The sequence below is a fragment of the Pelophylax lessonae genome (assembly GCF_965119305.1).
Source record: "Pelophylax lessonae genome assembly, chromosome: 5".
Taxonomy (NCBI): Eukaryota; Metazoa; Chordata; class Amphibia; order Anura; family Ranidae; genus Pelophylax; species Pelophylax lessonae.
In genome coordinates this window covers 381,090,347-381,113,356 of record NC_138772.1, presented here as the reverse complement: position 1 = coordinate 381,113,356, position 23,010 = coordinate 381,090,347, and the positions used below count along the sequence as shown (strand labels likewise).

The 23,010-nt window shown below is 44.3% G+C and overlaps 1 protein-coding gene across 7 annotated transcripts in view; it reads right to left on the bottom strand.

Annotated features, from left to right (window-relative positions):
- Positions 1-23,010, bottom strand: part of SPIRE1 (spire type actin nucleation factor 1) — a 294,445-nt gene that overhangs the window by 214,065 nt on the left and 57,370 nt on the right. For all 7 annotated transcript variants that reach the window (XM_082258304.1, XM_082258305.1, XM_082258306.1 and 4 more), the window contains exon 2: positions 19,965-19,999. In XM_082258304.1, the coding sequence (XP_082114430.1) occupies positions 19,965-19,999 (35 nt within the window). The remainder of the gene's footprint in view (positions 1-19,964; positions 20,000-23,010) is intronic.

Sequence of the window (23,010 nt, the reverse complement as noted above, 5' to 3'; positions counted from 1 at the left end):
AAAAACCATTGGTAATCAAATACCACCAAAAGAAAGTTCTATTTGTGGGGGGAAAAAATTATATCAATTTTGTCTGCATACCGCATTGCATGACTACATAATTGCCAGTTAAAGTAGAGCAGTGATGAAAAGCAAAAAATGGCCTGCTCACGAAGGGGGTAAAAATCTTTCAGAGCTAAAGTGGTTATATTGTGCTCAACGTGGTAAACTAAAGTGTTTAATAGCACTTTAAGTGCAGTTTGAGCCCATCCATTTTGAATGGGCTCAAATCACACCTCATTGCACCAGTGAAATGCATGCAGCAATTTTGGAGCCTTACTGCAATGGGATTGCATGATCCTTTCGTACCATGTGATACAGTGTCAGCAGACGGACTGCGTTTGTGACCTGCGTTTGGGGTGTCATTAGGATTGCACTGACACCCACTGTGGATCACAAGGGCAGTAGGTTTTGGATGCGGCGCAGGAAACGCGCATGGATGACAGCGTTTCTCGCACCACATTAGTGTGAACCTAGCCTAAAACCGTGTTAAGCTGGAGGCATTCTACTTCACGGTTACCTTATGCATTTTTAAATTGGTTAAAATTTCCCTTTAACTGAAATTTAAGTTGTAATGACCAGTTGTAATATGCCATTAAGGAGATGTAATAAAAATCCATCAGGGACTAGTTCACAGTAAGGCCTCTTTCACACGGGCGTTCCGTATATCACCCCATCCGTTTGCGGGAGATATACGGACATAATGCATGTCAATGCAATTGCGGATGTCAGCGGATGACCATCCGCTGACATCCGATTTGCGTCCTTTCAGTTCAATTCCGTTTTTTGGAACGGAACAGAATCCTATTTTTTCTTCCGTTTAAAAAACGGAAAGGACGCAAAATCGGATGTCAGCGGTGTCATCCGCTGACATCCGCAATCCCATAGACATACATTATCTCCGTATATCATGCGCAAACGGATGGGATGATATGCGGACATACGGACCGGATGATACGAGTGTCATCCATGTCCGTAAAAAAAAAAAAGAAAAAAAAAAGTGCCGGAGCGGATCGCAATACGGTCCGCTCCGTGTGAAAGAGGCCTTAGGCTTTATTCACACCTAAGCGTAGCGCAACAGCTGCTGCACCGTGTATTTTTTAGCTTTTTTGTGGTGCATTTTTTGAGTGGCACCATTCATTTGAATGGGCCTCCCTCTGCTCCAAATATGCTCATGTACCAAATCCTAGCACAGAGCCAGGAGAGTTTGGGGTTACGATTTTTGCCGCAAATTTAGCACTTTTTTTGCTCGCCAATCACAGCAAAATTGCACCATGTTCGGGGTGCCATTAAGAAATAAAAGCTTTGCAAATGCGTTCCCCCCGGTTCTGGAATCATGGGCAGAATTGCACGATTCTGCTACGCTTGGGTGTGAACGGAGTCTAAGAAAACCTAGGCATTAAGGATACACACAAAGATCACCGGACAGCTGTGGTTACGGTCAGCCTGTCATTGCTTTGTATAGGTTGAACATCTGCAACTGCCTGCACTACCTGTCCATAAAGGCTCGAGAATCAGAGTTTGTTTCTGTGCGTGTGAGGCTTTAACGTGCACCTACAAAATATGTCAAGTCTGCATGTTTTTTTCAGAATGTCTTAAAACCCAAATCTATCGGAGACCAGAATTTTGCTGCAGGCATTAATAATCTGGATAACAAAAAATGTAATATCCATATTTCTGGACTGCTGTGACTTCAAAGTCCTGGTGTGCATGCCTGATTCCAAGTGACACATTGAACTGTTGTTCAACTCTTTGGCTGTCATCTGCATGACTCTGAGAGAATGAGCAAAAGATCAGTGCAATGTGAATTCCAGCACCCCGCAGCAATTAAACTGCTAATGATTATCAAAGATCTCACTGAATCTCTGTCTGGGGGGCATGATGTCTTCGATGATACTAATAATTGTACATGTATACTGTAGCTTCTGAAACCGAAAGGCTTGCTGCTTTTCCATGTGTATATCTGGAATAATGTACAAAGGTTAAGTCCAAGTAAAACAGTCACATGCTAATGTAGAAGCACAGATCAGTTGGTAGATCATTTGTCTCGCTAATCATTTTTGGTTAAAGGGTATCTCCTCTTTCGTGGAGAAAAAAAATAGACTGGCATATACAACTGCAACACAAGTCATACTGTCGTTTGAGCTTTTTAAAAATGACCTTTTGTTTTCAATCTGCAGTGCTGTAACCTTCTGTAAAATGCAAAAGATATGCCCCCCAGATACGTAATTTCTTAATTGTGTGATTTGAATGCTGATTTTCACAGAATTCTGTACTAAGGTAGAAGTCTGATTTTGGGCATCACCTGCAACAAAAATGTCATTTATGGCGAGATATTCCCAAAGGGAAATCAAGTCTAAAGGGATGCAGACCCTGCCACTTTCCTCATTAGAACCCTGCAAGTGGAGCAGCTGATTGATAATTATAAAGTCGCTCCTGTTCAAATTCGTTTCGCCCATGGACACATGGATCACATGGATCACATGGCTTTCTAGCAAAACCGCTATAATAGCAAGAGGTTGGAATCTGCAACTAAAGTGGAGTTCCGGCCTATTTTGCAACTTTAGTGATTCCTGGAGTGCTCGCTATGCTGATCAACAATTGGGCATTTTAAATTTTTTTCGGGGGTCCCTTACCTTATTTTCAGGGCATTTTTGATTGTACTTTCTCCTTCTCCCACCTCTGTGGCCACGGCCACTGATATCACTTCCGCCTTTGCATTGCATCCTGGGAGCTGTTTGTCATCACTCCCAGGAGGCTGGAATCAGGAAGAACTCCCAGAACACTCCCTGGAATCAGGAAGCCTTAAGGACACAGCAGATTACACTGTGGCTTCAGATACCCACATCCAAGATGGCCGCACCCAGACAGTAAGATTTTGACTAAAATCCAATACTATACACCTTGTAAGTATGAGAATATCGGGTTCTGTAAAGGGCGATGGATTAGTATTATAGGGGCATTTTTAGTTAATAAAAAAGGTATTTGAGGCCGGAACCCCGCCTTAAAATCCCTGCCACGTACATAGATCACCCAGAAGGGAATGTTTTTTTTTTGTTTCTTTTTTCTCAGCAAATGTGTAGTTACTCATTTGAATGAAACAGGAATGCAGTGCAGTTCCTGTGTGATTGGCATGCCATTCATAATGTGAACCAAGACGAAGGCCAGCTCAGGTTCACCCTAAAGAGAACCAGAGAAGGGGCTTATTCAAGAATCTGAATATGCAATTAAAACCACAGTTATTTAAAGTAAAATTAAAAAGGCAAGTTCCCCCCCCCCCCCCCCCCCCCCCACAAATCACAAAAACGTGAAACTTTTCAGCTCTGTGCAGTGGTTTTGCACAGAGCAGCCCCAATCCGCCTCTTCTCAGGTCTGCTGGTGGTGTTCCTGACCCCTTTCTTCGGCCATGTGCCCCCAGAACAAACAGCTTGCTATGGGCGCACCTATGCAGGCTCGCTCACAAGTCACTGCTCTGCATGTCCTCACTCTTCTCATTGGCTGTGATTGACATAATTAGAAGGGCTGCTGCATACAGGAGTTTTTTTTCCTTCATGTATTAGAATGCATGAAGGTAAAAAACTTTAAGCCTTTAGAACCACTTTAAACCAGGCTGCCCTGTGTCATTTGTCCTTTATTTCTGAGGTCTAACTTTCTAAAGAAAGGGCCAGTTTACTGTACTTCAGACTTGGGGGGGGGGGGGGGGGCAGCATTGTCCAGTGGGAGTAAACAATGGTATTAGGGGGAGAAAATGTTTGTGTCAGTGGGAGGCAATAGAGCCCCATCGTTGGTGTCAGCGGAGGCAATAGAGCCCCATCCTTGGTGTCAGCGGAGGCAATAGAGCCCCATCCTTGGTGTCAGCGGAGGCAATAGAGCCCCATCCTTGGTGTCAGCGGAGGCAATAGAGCCCCATCCTTGGTGTCAGCGGAGGCAATAGAGCCCCATCCTTGGTGTCAGCGGAGGCAATAGAGCCCCATCCTTGGTGTCAGCGGAGGCAATAGAGCCCCATCCTTGGTGTCAGCGGAGGCAATAGAGCCCCATCCTTGGTGTCAGCGGAGGCAATAGAGCCCCATCCTTGGTGTCAGCGGAGGCAATAGAGCCCCATCCTTGGTGTCAGCGGAGGCAATAGAGCCCCATCCTTGGTGTCAGCGGAGGCAATAGAGCCCCATCCTTGGTGTCAGCGGAGGCAATAGAGCCCCACCGTTGGTGTCAGCGGAGGCAATAGAGCCCCACCGTTGGTGTCAGCGGAGGCAATAGAGCCCCACCGTTGGTGTCAGCGGAGGCAATAGAGCCCCACCGTTGGTGTCAGCGGAGGCAATAGAGCCCCACCGTTGGTGTCAGCGGAGGCAATAGAGCCCCACCGTTGGTGTCAGCGGAGGCAATAGAGCCCCACCGTTGGTGTCAGCGGAGGCAATAGAGCCCCACCGTTGGTGTCAGCGGAGGCAATAGAGCCCCACCGTTGGTGTCAGCGGAGGCAATAGAGCCCCACCGTTGGTGTCAGCGGAGGCAATAGAGCCCCACCGTTGGTGTCAGCGGAGGCAATAGAGCCCCACCGTTGGTGTCAGCGGAGGCAATAGAGCCCCACCGTTGGTGTCAGCGGAGGCAATAGAGCCCCACCGTTGGTGTCAGCGGAGGCAATAGAGCCCCACCGTTGGTGTCAGCGGAGGCAATAGAGCCCCACCGTTGGTGTCAGCGGAGGCAATAGAGCCCCACCGTTGGTGTCAGCGGAGGCAATAGAGCCCCACCGTTGGTGTCAGCGGAGGCAATAGAGCCCCACCGTTGGTGTCAGCGGAGGCAATAGAGCCCCACCGTTGGTGTCAGCGGAGGCAATAGAGCCCCACCGTTGGTGTCAGCGGAGGCAATAGAGCCCCACCGTTGGTGTCAGCGGAGGCAATAGAGCCCCACCGTTGGTGTCAGCGGAGGCAATAGAGCCCCACCGTTGGTGTCAGCGGAGGCAATAGAGCCCCACCGTTGGTGTCAGCGGAAGCAATAGAGCCCCACCGTTGGTGTCAGCGGAAGCAATAGAGCCCCATCGTTGGTGTCAGCGGAAGCAATAGAGCCCCATCGTTGGTGTCAGCGGAAGCAATAGAGCCCCATCGTTGGTGTCAGCGGAAGCAATAGAGCCCCATCGTTGGTGTCAGCGGAAGCAATAGAGCCCCATCGTTGGTGTCAGCGGAAGCAATAGAGCCTCATCGTTGGTGTCAGCGGAAGCAATAGAGCCCCATCGTTGGTGTCAGCGGAAGCAATAGAGCCCCATCGTTGGTGTCAGCGGAAGCAATAGAGCCCCATCGTTGGTGTCAGCGGAAGCAATAGAGCCCCATCGTTGGTGTCAGCGGAAGCAATAGAGCCCCATCGTTGGTGTCAGCGGAAGCAATAGAGCCCCATCGTTGGTGTCAGCGGAAGCAATAGAGCCCCATCAGAGTCAGTGGCAGGAATAATGGCTCAAGGGCCAGATAAAGGCAAGCAAAGGGCCGCAATTGACCCCAGGGCCAAAGTTTGGAGACCAGTACTTTAACTCAAAAGTTAAGTTCAGACAAGGTAAGTGACGATGAAAAATATTTTACAGAAAAGTCTATACTGTTCTAACATCTTTAGACCTAAACTCAGATTTTTGCCCAAACCTAGTCACAACTAGTTCTCTTTAAAAGGTGAACCACCCATTAGCTTGTTATGTCTATTGGGGTGTTAATGGACAAATCTTTACATCCAAGTTTCCTTCTTTGCTCCCACTGCATTCTCATAATGTAAATTGGAGGATAGTAGGTAATAAGACCACCTTATGATGACTATGTCAAATCTTGGAATTCAGGTGCAGAGATCTCATATCAAAGTTTCAGAATTATATGAAATGCAAATTTGTGCCGGTTCACAAATATGCAATATCAGACATTGCATGTGATTCACAGCGCACTGCTCTGCAAATCACATGTGATGTCCGTGCATTGCAACTTCAGCCATACAGATTGTATGGCTGAATTTGCATCGCATTCGGACCAAAGTCACACAGGACCCTTTTTTTGGTCCGCACCAGAATCGGATCGCATGGGTGTTCACACCTATACGATCCGATTCATGTCTGAATTGACAATTCCCACTGCGATATGCGAACTGATGTGGGAGTTTCGTTAACTTTGTATAGACACCTCCAGCGATTCGCATGACAGTGTGAACCCGCAGTGGATTCGCAGAGTTCCCGCATCACATACAGCTATGAAGGATTTGTCCTGCTGGTATCAAGCCTGAAGTATGATATCAGTATTATAGAGACTTTTCCTTAAAAACAAAGTGAGAAAGAATTGATGACAAATCAGTAGGACACATGCCTTTGACCTGGAAGTAGGATATGTTTTATTGCTATAAGCAGCAACTCGAGAGAAAAAAAAAATGTACAAAAGGAAAAAGCGCACATTCCGGAGTCAGACAATTCAAATCTGTAACAAAAAAACACACAAGTAATAAATCACTTCAGACCTCCAAATACAACACTCAATCACTCCGACAGCACAACCAAACTGAAACGGATTCCCTTGGTTGAACAAGCTGCTTCTACACACTCATTTACAGAATCATTTTCTTTTACGGCTTTTCTGATCATTCTTCCATTTACTTTCGCAAGAAAAAAGCTCCACTGTGTGGGAACGGCTCAATTAATTAGGTTAGACATTTATTTCTGCTGTACATAAAATGAATGAAATTGATTGATTCCCATTATAATGCAGGGTGGACAGAGGACCAGACAAGTCTATGAAACTTTTTACATCCTTAGGGAAACATGACAATAATATCCCTGCCCCCACTCACTTGGACTAGTTAAAAGCTACACAATATTGATTTATTTTTATTTCAGGTACTTCTATAGCGCCGTCAATTTACGCAGCGCTATATATTAGTGGGGATCGAAAGTTTGGGCACCCCAGGTAAAAATTTGTATTAATGTGCATAAAGATGCCAAGGAAAGATGGAAAAATCTCCAAAAGGCATCAAATTACAGATTAGACATTCTTATATGTCAACAAAAGTTAGATTTTATTTCCATTATTGACACTTTCAAAATTACAGAAAACAAAAAATGGCGTCTGCAAAAGTTTGGGCACCCTGCAGAATTTATAGCATGCACTGCCCCCTTTGCAAGGCTGAGACCTGCCAGTGTCATGGATTATTCTCAATCATCGTCTGGGAAGACCAGGTGATGTCAATCTCAAATGTTTTAAATGCCCAGACTCATCTGAACTTGCCCCAACAATCAGCACCATGGGATCTTCTAAGCAGTTGTCTTAGAAAACTGAAACTGAAAATAGTTGACGCTCACAAAGCTGGAGAAGGCTATAAGAAGATAGCAAAGCGTTTTCAGATGTCAATATCCTCTGTTCGGAATGTAATTAAGAAATGGCAGTCATCAGGAACAGTGGAAGTTAAAGCAAGATCTGGAAGACCAAGAAAAATATCAGACAGAACAGCTCGCAGGATTGTGAGAAAAACAATTCAAAACCCCCGTTTGACTGCACAATCCCTCCAGAAAGATTTGGCAGACACCGGAGTTGTGGTACACTATTCCACTATAAAGAGATACTTGTACAAATATAGTCTTCATGGAAGAGTCATCAGAAGAAAACCTCTTCTACGTCCTCACCACAAAAATCAGCGTTTGAACTTTGCAAATGAACATATAGACAAACCTGATGCATTTTGGAAACAAGTTCTGTGGACCGATGAGGTTAAAATTGAATTTTTTGGCGGGAATGAGCAAAGGTACGTTTGGAGAAGAAGGGACACAGAATTTAATGAAAAGAACCTCTGTCCAACTGTTAAGCATGGGGGTGGATCAATCATGCTTTGGGGTTGTATTGCAGCCAGTGGCACAGGGAACATCTCACGAGTAGAAGGAAAAATGGATTCAATAAAATGTCAGCAAATTTTGGATGGTAACTTGATGCCATCTGTGAAAAAGCTGAAGTTAAAGAGAGGATGGCTTCTACAAATGGATAATGATCCTAAACACACCTAGAAAACCACAGGGGATTACATTAAGAGGCGTAAACTAAAGGTTTTGCCATGGCCTTCACAATCTCCTGACCTCAACATAATTGAAAATCTATGTATAGACCTTAAAAGAGCAGTGCGTGACAGACAGCCCAGAAATCTCAAAGAACTGGAAGACTTTTGTAAGGAAAAATGGGCAAAGATACCTCAAACAAGAATTGAAAGACTCTTGGCTGGCTACAAAAAGCGTTTACAAGCTGTGATACTTGCCAAAGGGGGCAGTACAAGATATTAATTCTGCAGGGGGCCCAAACTTTTGCAGACGCCACTTTTTTTGTTTTCTGTTATTTTGAAAGTGTAAATGATGGAAATAAAATCTAACTTTTGTTGACATATTATAAGAATGTCTAATCTGTAATTTGATGCCTTTTGGAGATTTTTCCATCTTTCCTTGGCTTCTTTATGCACCTCAATACAAATTTTTACCTGGGGTGCCCAAACTTTCGATCCCCACTGTATATATTGTACATTTAATATGAAAGCACGTGGGTCTAGAGTAGCCCAGAAATATGACGCTTCAAGAAGTTTACCCAAGTACAGGTGTGCTTTAAAGCAGAGTTCCAGCTCGTATTAAAAAAAATAAATAACTAACTAAAAGTCAGCAGCTACAAATACTGTAGCTGCTGACTTAACTAAGGCTACGTTCACATGTTAGCGTAGCGGACCGCGGCAGAATCATTGCGTTGATTTGAAATGGCACCCCAAAACGCTGTTCGATGTTGCCGCGATTTCCGCCTGCCGAATTGCGGTAACATCGCGCAAACAAAACAGCGAGTCGCATGACGCCCAAAAAAGGTACAAAAGCTTCTTTGGGGCGTCATGCGACCCGCGATTTTGTTTGCGCGATGTTACCGCGATTCGGCAGGCGGAAATCGCGGCAACATTGCACAGCGTTTGGGGTGCCATTGCAAATCAACGGCAACGCACAGGCATCCCGCGATTTGCAATGATTTCCGGATCGCGGGCAGAATCGCGGGGATTCTGCCGCGGTCCGCTACGCTAACATGTGAACGTAGCCTTAAGGACACTTATCTGTCCAGGGAGCCTTCGATGTCGACCCATCCATCGACTCACGGTGCAGGCGCTGGCATGCTTACGAGAGGGAAACCAGAAGTAAAGCCCAGCGGCTTCACAGCTTGTTTCCTACTGCGCATGCGCGAGTCACGCTGTGCTTTCTGAATGGTCCCACTGTCTTCTGGGACCTGTGTGGGTCTCCTAGAAGGCAGCAGGGGGGAGAGGGGGGAGGGGGGGGGGGAAGAGGAGGTGCCTGCAGCAAATGACTTAGGTCGCCGCTGCGCCCTTACACGGAAGTGGGGGCAGGTACCTGTTTTTGAAAGATATCTGCTCTCCCCCCGAAAGGTGCCAAATGTGACACCGGAGGAGGGGAGGAAGCAGCAGATAAGCAGAGCTTCCACTTTTGGGTCGAACTCCGCTTTAAGCACTGCATACACAAAAATAATTTTTGACACTACAGGAAAAAAAAAAAGGTAGAGCTACTGCCTAAATAGAAAAAGTAATAGGGTCAGAGGGACTACTTTAGGCAACTGCTCCATTTTTTTTTTTTTATAATTTTATAAACTATACATGTGACAGTCAAATACATTTCATCAACAGTTGCCTTAACCTTTTTATAAAAAAGGAGGCACAAAGGACATTACTTTGTTTCAATCCGATGAGTCCCTTGTGTTGCCAGCTCCTGCATTAGCTGAAATCCTCTTCCTCCTCTGATCCCTCCCAACCCCACCTGCTATAATCTATGAATTAAAAATGATCTTTGAGGCTGAGCAGATGAATGAAAGGTTTTGTGTCCTCCATTTATAGATCATGTCATTCATAGAAGCTATAATATTAGCTTCTGTAAATGGAGGAAGTGGACAGTAAGGGCGGTATAGCCTACATTTTTAATGGGTGCATAGGATAGGTCCATTGGCTTTATTACCCTAGGCAATATAAGCGATACTATCAAGGAATAAACAGGGCAGTGTCTCATTCCTTAGCTGATTGCAGAGCACATTGATGCTTTTAAAATGGGAGTGTTTAATGATTTTAAGATTTTAATAAAGATGTCTACATAGAAAGCACCAGGATTCTGACTTGTGTTCTATTTTGAGCTGCATAATTAAGAAGTTCTGGCTGAGAAGCAGACAAGAGTATTAGTAATCCCTGAAGTGCAAAAGTGCTTACAGACAAGAGATCCAACAAAGAGGAGCGCACTCTAAATGTTGTGTCTACACAATGATGGAAGATTGAAAATGAGTAAAGAAAGTAGAGAGACTAAAGCTTAGTACACATGATCAGAAAAATCGTACGAAAAAAATTGAATTTTTGTGCTTACCGTAAAATCTATTTCGCTTTCGTTCATCTACGAACACAGCACTCCAAACAACATAACTGCTGGGTTATATTGCCTCCTCCAGGAGTAGGACTAGGCAGAACAGAAAACACTTTGCTACACCCATGGGCCGTCCTCAGCTTGGTAAAAAAAAAACCCCTCTCTGCTCTAGGTAACCAGTTTAGTAGCAAGCAGTATTCGAAGTATCAGAACTCCATAGAGGAGTGGATGCTATGTCCGTCGATGAACTCAGAGAAATGGATTTTACAGTAAGTACAAAAAAATGGATTTTTGTAAAATCTTACCGTAAAATCCTTTTCTCTTAGCTCATCGACAGACGTAGTCCTCGGTGATACACCACCTTCGGGTTATGTTACCTCCGCAGGAGCAGCACTAGACAGGAAATTAAAAAGCTCTGGCCACACCCTAGGGGCAGTCCCAGAGGGTATATCCTCTCTCTCTCTGCCTCAGCAAATCAGTTATGTGAAAAAGCAGTGCTTAGAGAATTTAACCCAACCCAACTCCAAAACAGAGGGGCGGGGACTACGTCTGTCGATGAGCTAAGAGAAAAGGATTTTACGGTAAGATTTTACAAAAATCCATTTTTCTCTAGCGCTCATCGACAGGCGTAGTCCTCGGTGATACACCACCTTCGGGACGTCCCAGAGCAGTATCACAACTGAGGGGTGGGAAAATGGAAATCAAATCCCAATCTAGAAGGCCCAACCGGTGCCAACTAGAAGTTTACAATGCTCATCCTTAATGATGAGACTCAACAAAAAAAATTTTCAAACAGAAAAAAACCCTCGAGGTAGACCACCGGTCTCCTCAAATTGCGGCCTGCAAAACCTTGCGGCCAAATGAGGCATCCGCCGATGCCGTCACATCAATTTTATAGAATTTAGTAAAGGTATGTACCGACGACCAAGTGGCCGCCTTACATACCTGGACCACTGACGCCTGATGGCGAAAGGCCCAGGAAGTACTGAGCGCTCGAGTGGAGTGCGCCCTAACAGGGAACGGAGGACTCTGACCCTTAATAGAATAAGCCTGTACCACCGTTTGTCTAATCCATTTGGCAATGGTCGCGGCAGATGCAGGCAAACCCTTTCTGGGGCCATCCGTGATCACAAAAAGTGAATCCGTCTTACGGAATGATTCCGTAGCTTTCAGGTATACCCTGATTGCCCGAACCACATCCAAGGAATGCAACGCATGTTCCCGATGATGCTTGGGCTGAGGACACAAGGAAGGTAGTACAATATCTTCATTCAGATGAAAATCTGAAACCACCTTAGGAAGAAAAGATGGCTTAGGATGAAGTACTACCTTATCCCTATGAATCACTAGGTATGGGGACTGGCATGATAATGCAGCCAGTTCTGACACCCTGCGAGCAGAAGTAATAGCCACCAAGAAGACCACCTTCTGGGATAAAGTAAGCAAGGGAATCTCCCTGATGTTTTCAAAGGGAGGTTTCTGTAGAACCGACAAAACCAAATTAAGATCCCAGGGCGGTAAGGGCGCGCGGACTGGAGGAGCCAGGTGCCGCACCCCCTGGATGAAATTCCGCACCAAGGATTTGGTAGCTAAAGGTTTCTGAAAGAAGATTGCTAATGCTGAAACTTGACCCTTGATGGTGCTCAAGGCTAGCTTCTGCTCAACCCCTTGTTGCAAAAAGGCCAATATTCGAGACACCGAATAGGTACGTGGAGGAAATCCTAAAGATTCGCACCACGCAATATAAGTCTTCCATGTGTGATAATAGACTTTGCTGGAAGTCGCTTTCCTTGCTTTAATAAGGGTAGGAATGACTGAAGTAGACAAACCTCTGTCCTTCAGTACTTGGGTCTCAATGGCCAGGCCATTAAAACCAGCGACTGTAAAGCACGAAGGTAAATAGGTCCTTGAGACTACAGACACTCCCTGAGACGAAGTTCCCACGGAACGTCTGCGACTAACATGTCCAAGTCGGCCAGGCCGGCTTGAAGAGGCCAGCCTAGAATTTCTAGGACCACTGGCGCTGATTGGATCTGAACCAGGCGTCCCTAGAGCTATCTGGCCCCGACCATCCGAGAAAGTCTGGTCGTTTTCTGTTCCCACACATTTATCAGATACCTGATAGTTATCAGGAAAGGTGATCTTTTCTGGTTGAACCTCAGGGACCGAAGTCACCCGACTAGAGGCTACTTGGCCTATCTGGTCAATCAGATCCGATTCCTGTGAGGTATCGGGACTAATCTTAGGAAAAGGTAAAGGAAAAGATCTATACAGGGAACGGTAACTACCGCTTCCTGTACTTAAATGTTGGAAGGGAAGAATCGCACCGGTAGTAGTGGTTGATGCTCGATCTAATGTCCTGAATACCGGTTAAAACGTCCCCCCACCCTGAAATCGGGTGGGGGCGCACCTTCAGGCTGTGTACTCCTTTACTTCGGGTTTGGCTGGGTTGGTCCTCTGCTTGTCCGACCAGCCCTTCTTGAACCCTCCTGGAGGAGTCTTGCCTTTCCCGGAAGTACCAGCCGGGCGCCCTTTATGGGCGGTAAAGAAAGGTCCTCGCTTGTTGCGAGGTTCCTTAGCTTTTGCAGCCTGTGGCAAAAAAGTACTCTTGCCCCCGGTGGCATCCTTAATGATTTCATCTAGGTTGGCTCCAAATAGACGATTCCCCTGGAAAGGGAGATTGGTCAAAGTCTTTTTGGAACCTAGGTCAGCTGACCAGCATTTTAACCACAGCACACGTCTGAGGATCACTGCTAACTTAGATGCATGCCCTAACAAGGGAGTAGTGTCCAAGGCTGCGTCACAGATAAACCGTAGCCCTTGTATGATCTGTTCTATCAAATCAGATGTCTCCTGGGGAATATCTTTTCCCCTAAGATCTTGGCGTACCATTTTCGCCCATTCTGTAAGTGTCTGGGAAACTAGACCAATAACAATTACTGGTCTAAATGCTGACCCTATCAGAGAAAAGATAGTGCGGGACTCCGCTTCTATCTTTCGATCCACCGGATCCTTAAAGGACGAAGTGTCCTCCACTGGAATAACCGTGGCTTTATTCAGCCTGGAAATAGGCGGATCCACGACTGGTGGTACCGTCCATTTCTTAATGATGGATTCCTCAAACGGATAGCGTCTAGCAATACGCTTGGAAATAGTAAAGGTACGTTTAGAATGTTCCCATTCTCCTTTAATCTGATTTCCAAAACATTTAGGTACAGGAAAAGCCTTCGCCGTCTTGATGGGCTTATTAGTCCCAAAAGGCCTCTCTGTTTCAGTTGCCTCTGCCGGTAAAGCCTCAAGTTTTAAGGTTTCTTGCACTGCCACAACTAGTGCGTCCACCAATGCTTCTTCCTGAATTATAGCAGGAGAAGAAGCGTCCTCCTCACTGTCTGAGGGGGCTTTACCTGGGATAGCAGCCCTTGCAGAGGAACTTGCAACTGCAGTGACCATCTCTGAATCAGAGTCAGAGGTGTCAGATAGTATAGGGGTAGGCGGGGGTCGCTTCCTTGACCCCCGTCCCTGACAGGCCGCCTCCACCCGAGCCACCATAGACTCCAAAATTGCTGTAAATGACTCTATACTCTGTACACCGGCGGGTCCCGAGGCCCCCTCGAGGGAAACAGGTGGGGGAATATGTGTGGCAGGGTCCATAATAACTCCAGTTACTTCCTGGATGATATAATTCAAAGTAAAGAAAAAACTTTTTTTTTTTTTTTTTTTTTTTTTTTTTTTGACCCTCAGCGCCACAAAAAAAAAAACCCCTTAGTGTTACCTGCTAGGGATCCCTATCGATCGAGAGAGAGAGAGATAGACCCCCAGGCTCACCACTTGATGTTCAGAGTTGAACTGCAACAGCTTACAGCGCTGTCTTAGACAAACAGGAAGTCTTTTGGCTGGCTGCCCAGGAAGAAAGGAGGCGGCTCCGCCCCTCTGCACGCCTTCCGGCGCCTCCCCCAAGCTCCACGAGGTGTAGAATCACCTAAAACATGGCCGCCCCCATGCTGGAGACACGAGACTACGCCAAAATGGCGGCTCGTGCGATCCAGCAAAAAAAATGGCGGCGGCCTGTGCTGACTAGCGGTGTGCTGCAGGCACACAACACTCTCTCTGCATGGGGATATGGCGTGGTTGGCGGTACCGGCCCTGGCGGACCGCATGGCCATTCGGGAGGCCTGCTATTAGCTGGAGATCTGACTTGGAAGGCAGTCTACATGTCCATGGCTTCTGACTGGTAGGTAGCTTATACTTAACCCATAAGATTCCCAGAATGCCACAGATTACATCTTTAAAAATATGTATACAATAGATTGTTAGCTCCCAAACCAAGCCTCCTGGCTTTTTGCACACATAAAATCACACTCAAAGTAGGAGGATTTGTGACATGTTATAGGATAGAAAGAAACTCTTTCTTACCATACAGAGAGGGGCCCGCGTTCACCACAAAACCCGTCAGGGAAAAAGGGGGAACATACTACTCACCATACCGGAACCAGGCGGGCACCAACTCCTGACAGTACCCCTCTCCACCGGGGCGGGAGGGCTGTCGACCGATACGGACGCCGTGACTCATGGTCTTTGGCGTTTCAGCGAGACGTTTAACTCGCGGGTTCAGTCCTTTAAATGGGACTTTGTCGCGGCCGACCCAGCGCGGAGCTATGGCCTGCACGCGCTCGTAGGCTGAACTGGGGTGACCACCGGATCTCAACATCCAGCCCGTCGCCCAGTTCAGCTTTCTTGCTTGAAGATCTCACAGGAACACTGGAGAAAAAAAGCTGTCCAAAAATCTTTTTAGAAAAAAATTCTTGCCAGGACCTAAGATCCCAGCAAGGTATCTAGGTCCTTACTCCTAACTAGACAGAAAATAACTGATTTGCTGAGGCAGAGAGAGAGAGGATATACCCTCTGGGACTGCCCCTAGGGTGTGGCCAGAGCTTTTTAATTTCCTGTCTAGTCCTGCTCCTGCGGAGGTAACATAACCCGAAGGTGGTGTATCACCGAGGACTACGTCTGTCGATGAGCGCTAGAGAAAAAACATTTTCTCTTTTGTTAATTGACGGACACATCGTCCCATAAATCATAACTATTGGAATGTCCAAAAGCAGTGTCAAAAGGAAAACGAGGGGATGGGGAAAATAACCCAAGGCTAAACATAAGAGCCCTTAACCAGGACACAGGAGCCTTCAACGGATCACAGGTGCCCGGTCTGAAAAAAGAAAAAGTGTAAAGAAAAAACACCCCTCAAGAGGGAACAGCCCCTCTTAAACAGCAGCCTGCAAAACTTTGCGACCGAAAAAAAGCATCCGCAGATGCCAAAGTATCTACTGTACCTTATAGAATTTTGTGGAGGTATGAACCGATGACCAAGTGGCCACCTTGCAAACTTGTGATATTGATGCCTGATGACGAAAGGCCCAAGAAGCACTCAGTGCATGAGTAGAATGCGCCGTTACAGGGAAAGGTGGAACCTGACCTTTAATGGAATAGGCCTGAATTACAGTCTGTCTGAACCATCTGGAGATGGTAGCCGAAGAAGCGGCCAGCCCTTTTCTTGGTCAGTCCGTAACCACAAGAAGTGAGTCTGACCTCCGAAAGGACTCCGTAGCTGCCAGATACACCCAAATCGCACAAATCACATCCCAGGTATGCAAAGCAAAATTCCTTGGTATGAGCTGGTTTGGGACACAAGGAAGGCAACACAATGTCCTCATTCAAAAAGGAAGTCAGAGACAACTTTGGGCAGGAATGATGGACAGGGAGTGTGGGGTGACTTATTTTATGGGTACCAAACAACATAGCCACGTCCATGGCTACATCAGCCGCAGCCTCCATTCTTAAAGTCTCACGCACTGCAGTGACAAGTGCATCTACCATCTAATTCGCTGCCACGACCGCGTAGGAATCATCCTTACTATTGGATGGATCTGGGGGTGTGATATTAAGCCCCCCTGAACAAGCGTCGTCCACGGCGGCATCAGGCTCAGATTCAGATTAAACAGACTGAGCAGGGAAAGGCGGGGGACACTTCCTCCTAGGCCTTTGCCCACATGCCACTTCCGCCCGGGACACTAAGGACTGCAGGACAACCATCATTGCAACCATTTGAAGCTGGGGTTCCGAGGGACCTGCTACCTCCATGATGAGGTCAGTGGGGAGAGGTCACCCTGAGGCTCCATAAGGAAAGGAAGACCTTGCAGTACAAAAACAATCTTTTGGCACCAATAAAGGATCCCCCCAAGGCTCAGAGTACCTATCAGCAGAGAGAAAGATAACCGGGACCCCCAAGGACTCACCCTACCGATCGGAAGAGCACTGAGAATTTGGACCAAGCATCAACATAAGTGTCCATCCATGTCCCCCGTGACATCATTGGGCTACACAAACATTGCCGCCAACAGGAGACCAGCCAGACTAAGGGAGAATAGTCCCCGTGACATCATCGGGCTACACAAATACGGCCTCCAACCGGAGACCAGCCAGACTAAGGGAAAAAGACCACCATCAGCTACAAAACGCTGAAGCATGCATGCTGCCAGGATCTTCCCTGCACCTTCTGCAACACTGCACCCTCTGCCAGTTTGTGGGTACATAAGCAACTCTAGAGTGTGCATTGGTATATTGTTAATTGAGCCAGTTACGAGGCTTGGTATTTGATTAGGTTTGGAACGCTAAGAGCGCTCAAAAAATGTGGTAGATACATATGCAAAAGTGTGGTCAAATATCAAGTGATAAAATAGGATTTTTCCCTTGAGAATAAAGATTGCAGTAGTACAGGAACGACTTTTGGGAATCGGTGAGATGCCGCAAAGTCAATTTCCGGCAATTGGCTCCGATCGGACTTGCGATTTGACATGTCCAATGACCATGACCAATGTGAACATGGACATAATATCAAGCATAAAAAGTGCTATTCACCCAATAACAAAAATAACACACCTTAGTAAATTAAATATAAATAACTGTAGACACTTGAAAAATTCCCCATTAGGGCTTTATGCACTGGACACAGTGGGGTTGATTTACTAAAAAGTTCAAAATCTGTTGCAGCTCTGCATATAAAAACATTGTTCTAACTGTATGAAGTCCATTATTCAAATAAAATGAAAAAAAAAAAAATATTCCATATAAATATTTAGAATTATTGTTTTAGCACGTTTTTGCTTTATCTCCCTGGTCGTAAAAAGCCTCTTGTTTACAGAGCTCATTATAAGTAGTGACTCAACCTATAAAGTAATGGCTCCAGCCAACAGCAACGCAAGTCTGAAGTCAGAGAGCTTCTACTGTACTATGGTTTTAACAGATACGTTTAAAATTGTATATAAAAAAAAAAATAATAAAATTTAAAAATTACCCATGCTAATTTTCCGTTAAAAGTGACTTCATATGAAGTCTTGACACTTGGTGAACTTTACAACACACTTGGGTTGATTTACTAAAGGCAAATAGACAAGGGATGCGCAAGGGAATTTGCCGCATAGCTTAGTAAATGAGGGGAAGCTCCGCTGACTTCTATCATCCAATCATGTGCAAGGAAAAATGCTGTTTTTTGTTGATTTTCCTGCATGTGATTGGGTATTTGTAGCAAAGTGAAACTTTATCTCATTCACTAGGCTTTGGATCAAATGCCTCTGCATTGTCTTTTTGCTTTTAGTAAATCAACCCCCATAGCGCAGTTTACACATATTGCTCTGCACACTTTACGTGTCACACTGCCTAGCTACATTATCACAACTGTTAGGGAGTAGTTACACTTTAAAAATACACATACAGTATATAGAACAGTAAAATTTATAAAGATAGCAAGGAAATTCTTGTTCGCAAATTCTTGTGCAAGCCATCTTCTAAAAACGACACACCTTGATTAGTCAGCGACAGGTGCGCTATGAGTGACTTTCTATTCCCATGTAGAGCTGCAGATAACTGATCTGAATACTAAAAGCAAAGCAACCTTGACAAGTTCATAAAAGCAACCTGTAAAACCACACACTGTGTAAATATTCTAGTTACTGTCATTTGTGTTCATTGGAATGCAAGATCTGTGTGATGAATATTTCAATAAGGAATACATAGAGGCAACTGTGCCAAATAAAAGGTATGAAATACATATTAAATTAAAAATACGTAATTTAGATGTGATTTAGGCGATGGAATATAGGTTATAAACTCAAAAAGAGACCTTTATTTACCACTCCATTGAACTATTTTCACAACAGTATCAGAATGCAGTACCAAACCCCAGACAGAGGTGCTAAATGCAGGAATATGCAAACTGTGGCCCCCCAGCTGTTGCAAAACTACATATCCCATCATGCCTCTGCCACTGGGTGTCATGCTTGTGGCTGTCAGAGTCTTGCTATGCCTCATGGGACTTGTAGTTCTGCAACATCTGGAGGGCCACAGTTTGCATATCCCTGTAAAAAGAAGCTTAGCTTTCTCAAATCCAGACACAGGAGACCATCTCCTAATCTAAAGGCAAACTAGAATAGTTTGAGGGTCCAATTTATTTATTTTTTTGTTCTTAGGTTTTGATGTTTTATATCAGTTTTTCACTGTTTATATATAGTTTTTAAGAATTAAACATTTAATACAAAAAAAAAAAAAAAAGGGTTCCCATAGACCCAAAACACTAGAACTTCTTTTTGGCTTCCTTTGTAGAAACCTCTATCTGGACTATCCCATAGGGTTTGAGTCACTGCTCTAATATTATTTTTTTGATTTAGGTTAACATATGTATGTTTTAGTATGGTTCTTTCAGCATTAACGAAGATGATAAACACATAGGCGAAAAGAAAGCTAGAGTACAACCCACTGGCTGGATATAGGACTTCATAATATCATTATGCAATAATTAATTTTACCCAAGATCCCATTCACATATGTGTGGTCCAATGTAGTGAGTTAACTTGCATTGCTGTAAGGCAGCCTTTTATTTCAACAGACCAAAAAAAAAAAAATTCACCTGCACCTTGTTTGAGAACACATTGCACTACAACCCACAGTATTATGTTACTGTGCATTGTGGTGTGCTGCATGCCCTCAAAGTAGAGTATTTTTAGATAAAAATCTAAGTCCTTTTTTCTCCACATTGCCCCACAATTCAGAGAACGCAAAAAAAAAAAACGTTTTCTGAAAAGTTTGTGGATCCACCCTAAGGCTTGGTTCAAACCGAGGCGCCTTCAAAGTCGCCCGACTCTGAAGCCGCCCCTTGCAGTGCGACTTCACCATGGCTTGCAAGCGACTTCTCTAATAGAGGTCAATGCAAGTCGCCCCCAAATTAGTGCAGGAACCTTTTTCTAAGTTGGAGCGACTTGAGTTGCTACGATTAAACTGGTTCCATTGAACTGAATGGAGCGCGACTTGTCAGGCGGCCAAGTCACCTGACAAGTTGCCCCAGTGTAAATCGGGACTTAACGTCACTGTATTCATTGTAGCCATAAATATACAGACGGCACTTTACCAAGCACAACACAGACAGCAATGTTGGCTGGAATATTGTTCTCCTGCCTAAAACCACATTGTCAAAAATATTAGGGGAAATGAAAAAAAAAAAAATTCTTACCTCTGTTTCTGTACATCTTGAATCACTTGACCCACCTGAAATAAAAACAAAAAAAAATTTAGACCCAACATTAAACGAACCTCCATATACATAGAAAAGGGAATAGGACCTTCTGAAAAACTTGCGTTTTGAACTAGTTTTAAAGGCTATATTCACCTTTTCAAGACTACATGCCATCTAGTCAAGTGGCCCCACTGGTTAAATTAAAAAAATAAAATACATAAAAAATTCTGTACAATTTTGAAAAATACTTATTAATGTAATTCCCCTACATGTAAGATTCTGCATTTTTTTTTTATCTCCAACACTGAACATACATACATACAACCTATTTAACCTCTAGAGACAAGTGTGACAAATAAAATGTAGTCAGGATTACAAAAGTTACAATCTTGTCAGTGTCAACTGTCACAAAACATTGAATATATAAAAAATTCCATGTAAAGTGATTTTTTTTAATAGGAGTAGAGAAGGGGGTCTTTAGAATTGCGCCCTCTTACGCAAAAGTTTAAATTTTACAAATATTCATTGGCTGAAATGTAAGAGTTTAATAAATCAATGAATAATAAGTGAATAAATAGGTCTTGGATTTTAGTTTTTTTAAATAAGCATGATATATGTTTCAGAAGAAAAGAGAAAGAAAGAATAAACAAAGCAAAGCCCCCATTACATCAGGGTACCCCATAGTCATTCTAATCAGACGAATAATCTTTTTTTATTTATTTATTTATTTTTTTTGCATGCTAGTCTCTGTATATCGAAAATGAAGAGGTTCTTAAAGTTACAACAATTCTTGTAAGACAGAATAAAAATTTGGAAGTGATATAACGTATTGTATGGTAAGTAGTACAGTGTTGGTGCTGCGCTGTCAAAAACTTATTGTATTTTCAGATGAAAACTGTGCCAATTAAAAAATGAAAATTGTACTATCTGGTATCATACAAGAAAAATTTCTCATGCTTGTCCTTTCAGATAATTTCGCGCGACCTGTCCTGACCGGCTTGTGAAAGCCGCGTGCAAACGATCAGATTATCGTACTATTGTTTTTAAAGCGGTATCTTTTTTACGGTTTTCTGAACCCCCCTTACAACAAAGTACACCTTAGGAGACATCTCTTACATAACAGTGCCCCTCAGAGACCTCCCTTTATGTCAGAATTTCTATCAGTGGCCTGCCCTTACCTTACCTACAGTCTGGCTGCAGTAAAGTGTAGCATCAGGGTGGGAGCCAGGAGGCAGAGCAGGTATGGATGGAGGGAGGGATTTCCACCCCCCCCCTGCTGGGGCAAGCACATCATTGATTGCCAGGACAGTGCGGGTTCTAGCAACCAGTGTTACTTTTGACATTCAATTCCGATATAGTTTTAGTCATAGTCTTTTGACTAAAATCACACTTTAGATCAGGCAAGTCCAACCTGCGGCCCGGAACCACAGGCAATGCGGCCCACTGCCCCCTGACAATTTTATTTATTTTTTGCTGGGGAGGAAGAAAGTCGAGTCGTGGGCACGGCCACAGAGGTTTCCAACTAACTGTAGGCAGAGGCTGCCTCGGAGGGGATCATCCACTACTTGTGTTAAATTAGTGCTGGGGGGGGGCGCGGGAAGGGCGCAGCAGCTTTTTATTTCTTATATACCTTAACTATAGTATATATTTTATATGCGGCCGAGAAAATTTCTCTACACTCAATGTGGCCCAGAGAAGCCAAAAGGTTGGACACCCATGCTTTAGATTAAAATCGTACCCTGTGTGACCGCAAGCTTAAAGTAGTACAATTTAAAGTCCGACTTCAGCACTACTTCTGTGAGTTTTGTAACGATTTAATAAGACTTCAGTGCTACTTCAGTGAGAAGGGCTGTCTATGTCACATTGAGGAACAGTTATGTTATGAAGAAAAGCTTAACTAGCAAAGGGTTAATATTTAACTTCTTTCAGGGCTAAAGTAGTGCCGATATAAACACAGGCATGGTTTGCAGCACGATTAACAAAATCATTTTTGGGTTGTCTCCAGAAAAGTAATAAAAGGAAAAATATTCCAGTAGAGACACCAATTCTGGTGACGTGGGGGTCCCCAAGAAATTCCCTTAATTTGCAGGGATTTTCTATCTCTTTCTGTTTGGCTATGGGACAGGAAATAAAGTGAAATCTCCCCAATGGGGCGAAGATGGCAAATATAAACCTTACTGGGTTATAACCCTCCGTTACTGTATCCAAAAGAAAAAAAAAAAAAGTTTAACCTATAGTTCTACTTTAAGAATTTATCTAGAATTTCTAAAATCATTATATACTCCTGGAGTAGAAAAAAAAAATCTGATAAAAACATGTTATTTATGGTTATAAAGGTTTGAACACACTACACAGACTTAGTGGTTATAGAACATCTTTATAAGTAAAGTCCCTTCCTCACATTTATGTTCGGTTTTCGTTCATTGACGAAAATTGAAATTTACTTTATTTTCATAGTTTGTGTCGTTCATTGACGAAAATTGAAATTTACTTTATTTTCATAGTTTTCGTCGTTCAATGACGAAAATGGAGTAATTTTGATTAATTTTTTGTCACTGGAAACATGCCGCTGACAACGAAAATTAACACTTCTATCAACCAACCAACATGAAGAAAGATTGTGCAGCAGGGGAGGACCTGACCCTGCAGGGGCCGGTACAGAACTGGTTGTCAGAAGACTGGTTGTTCCAGCCACCTATTGACAGGATGATCACTGGTTGTTCCAGCCACCTATTGACAGGATGATCACAACACAGCAGGGGAATTTTTTCCAAAGCCGTGGTCCAGAGGCAGCCCTGTAGCAGGCCACATTTAGCTTGTGAGCCATAGTTTGGAGACCCCTGGAAACGTTTGGAACCCTGTAAGTTTTTCCCCTTTTGTTGCTCTTGATGTCCCAAGATAGAGGTTTCCTGTCCTAGAGGAACAGCGGGAAAAGAAGGTCTACTCAAGGCGAAGGGAAATCCCCTCTATGTTGTCACCAAAAAAAGATCTCCCCATTGGAAGATTTCTCCTCACCTGTTCCTGTGACAACTCAAGAATGTGG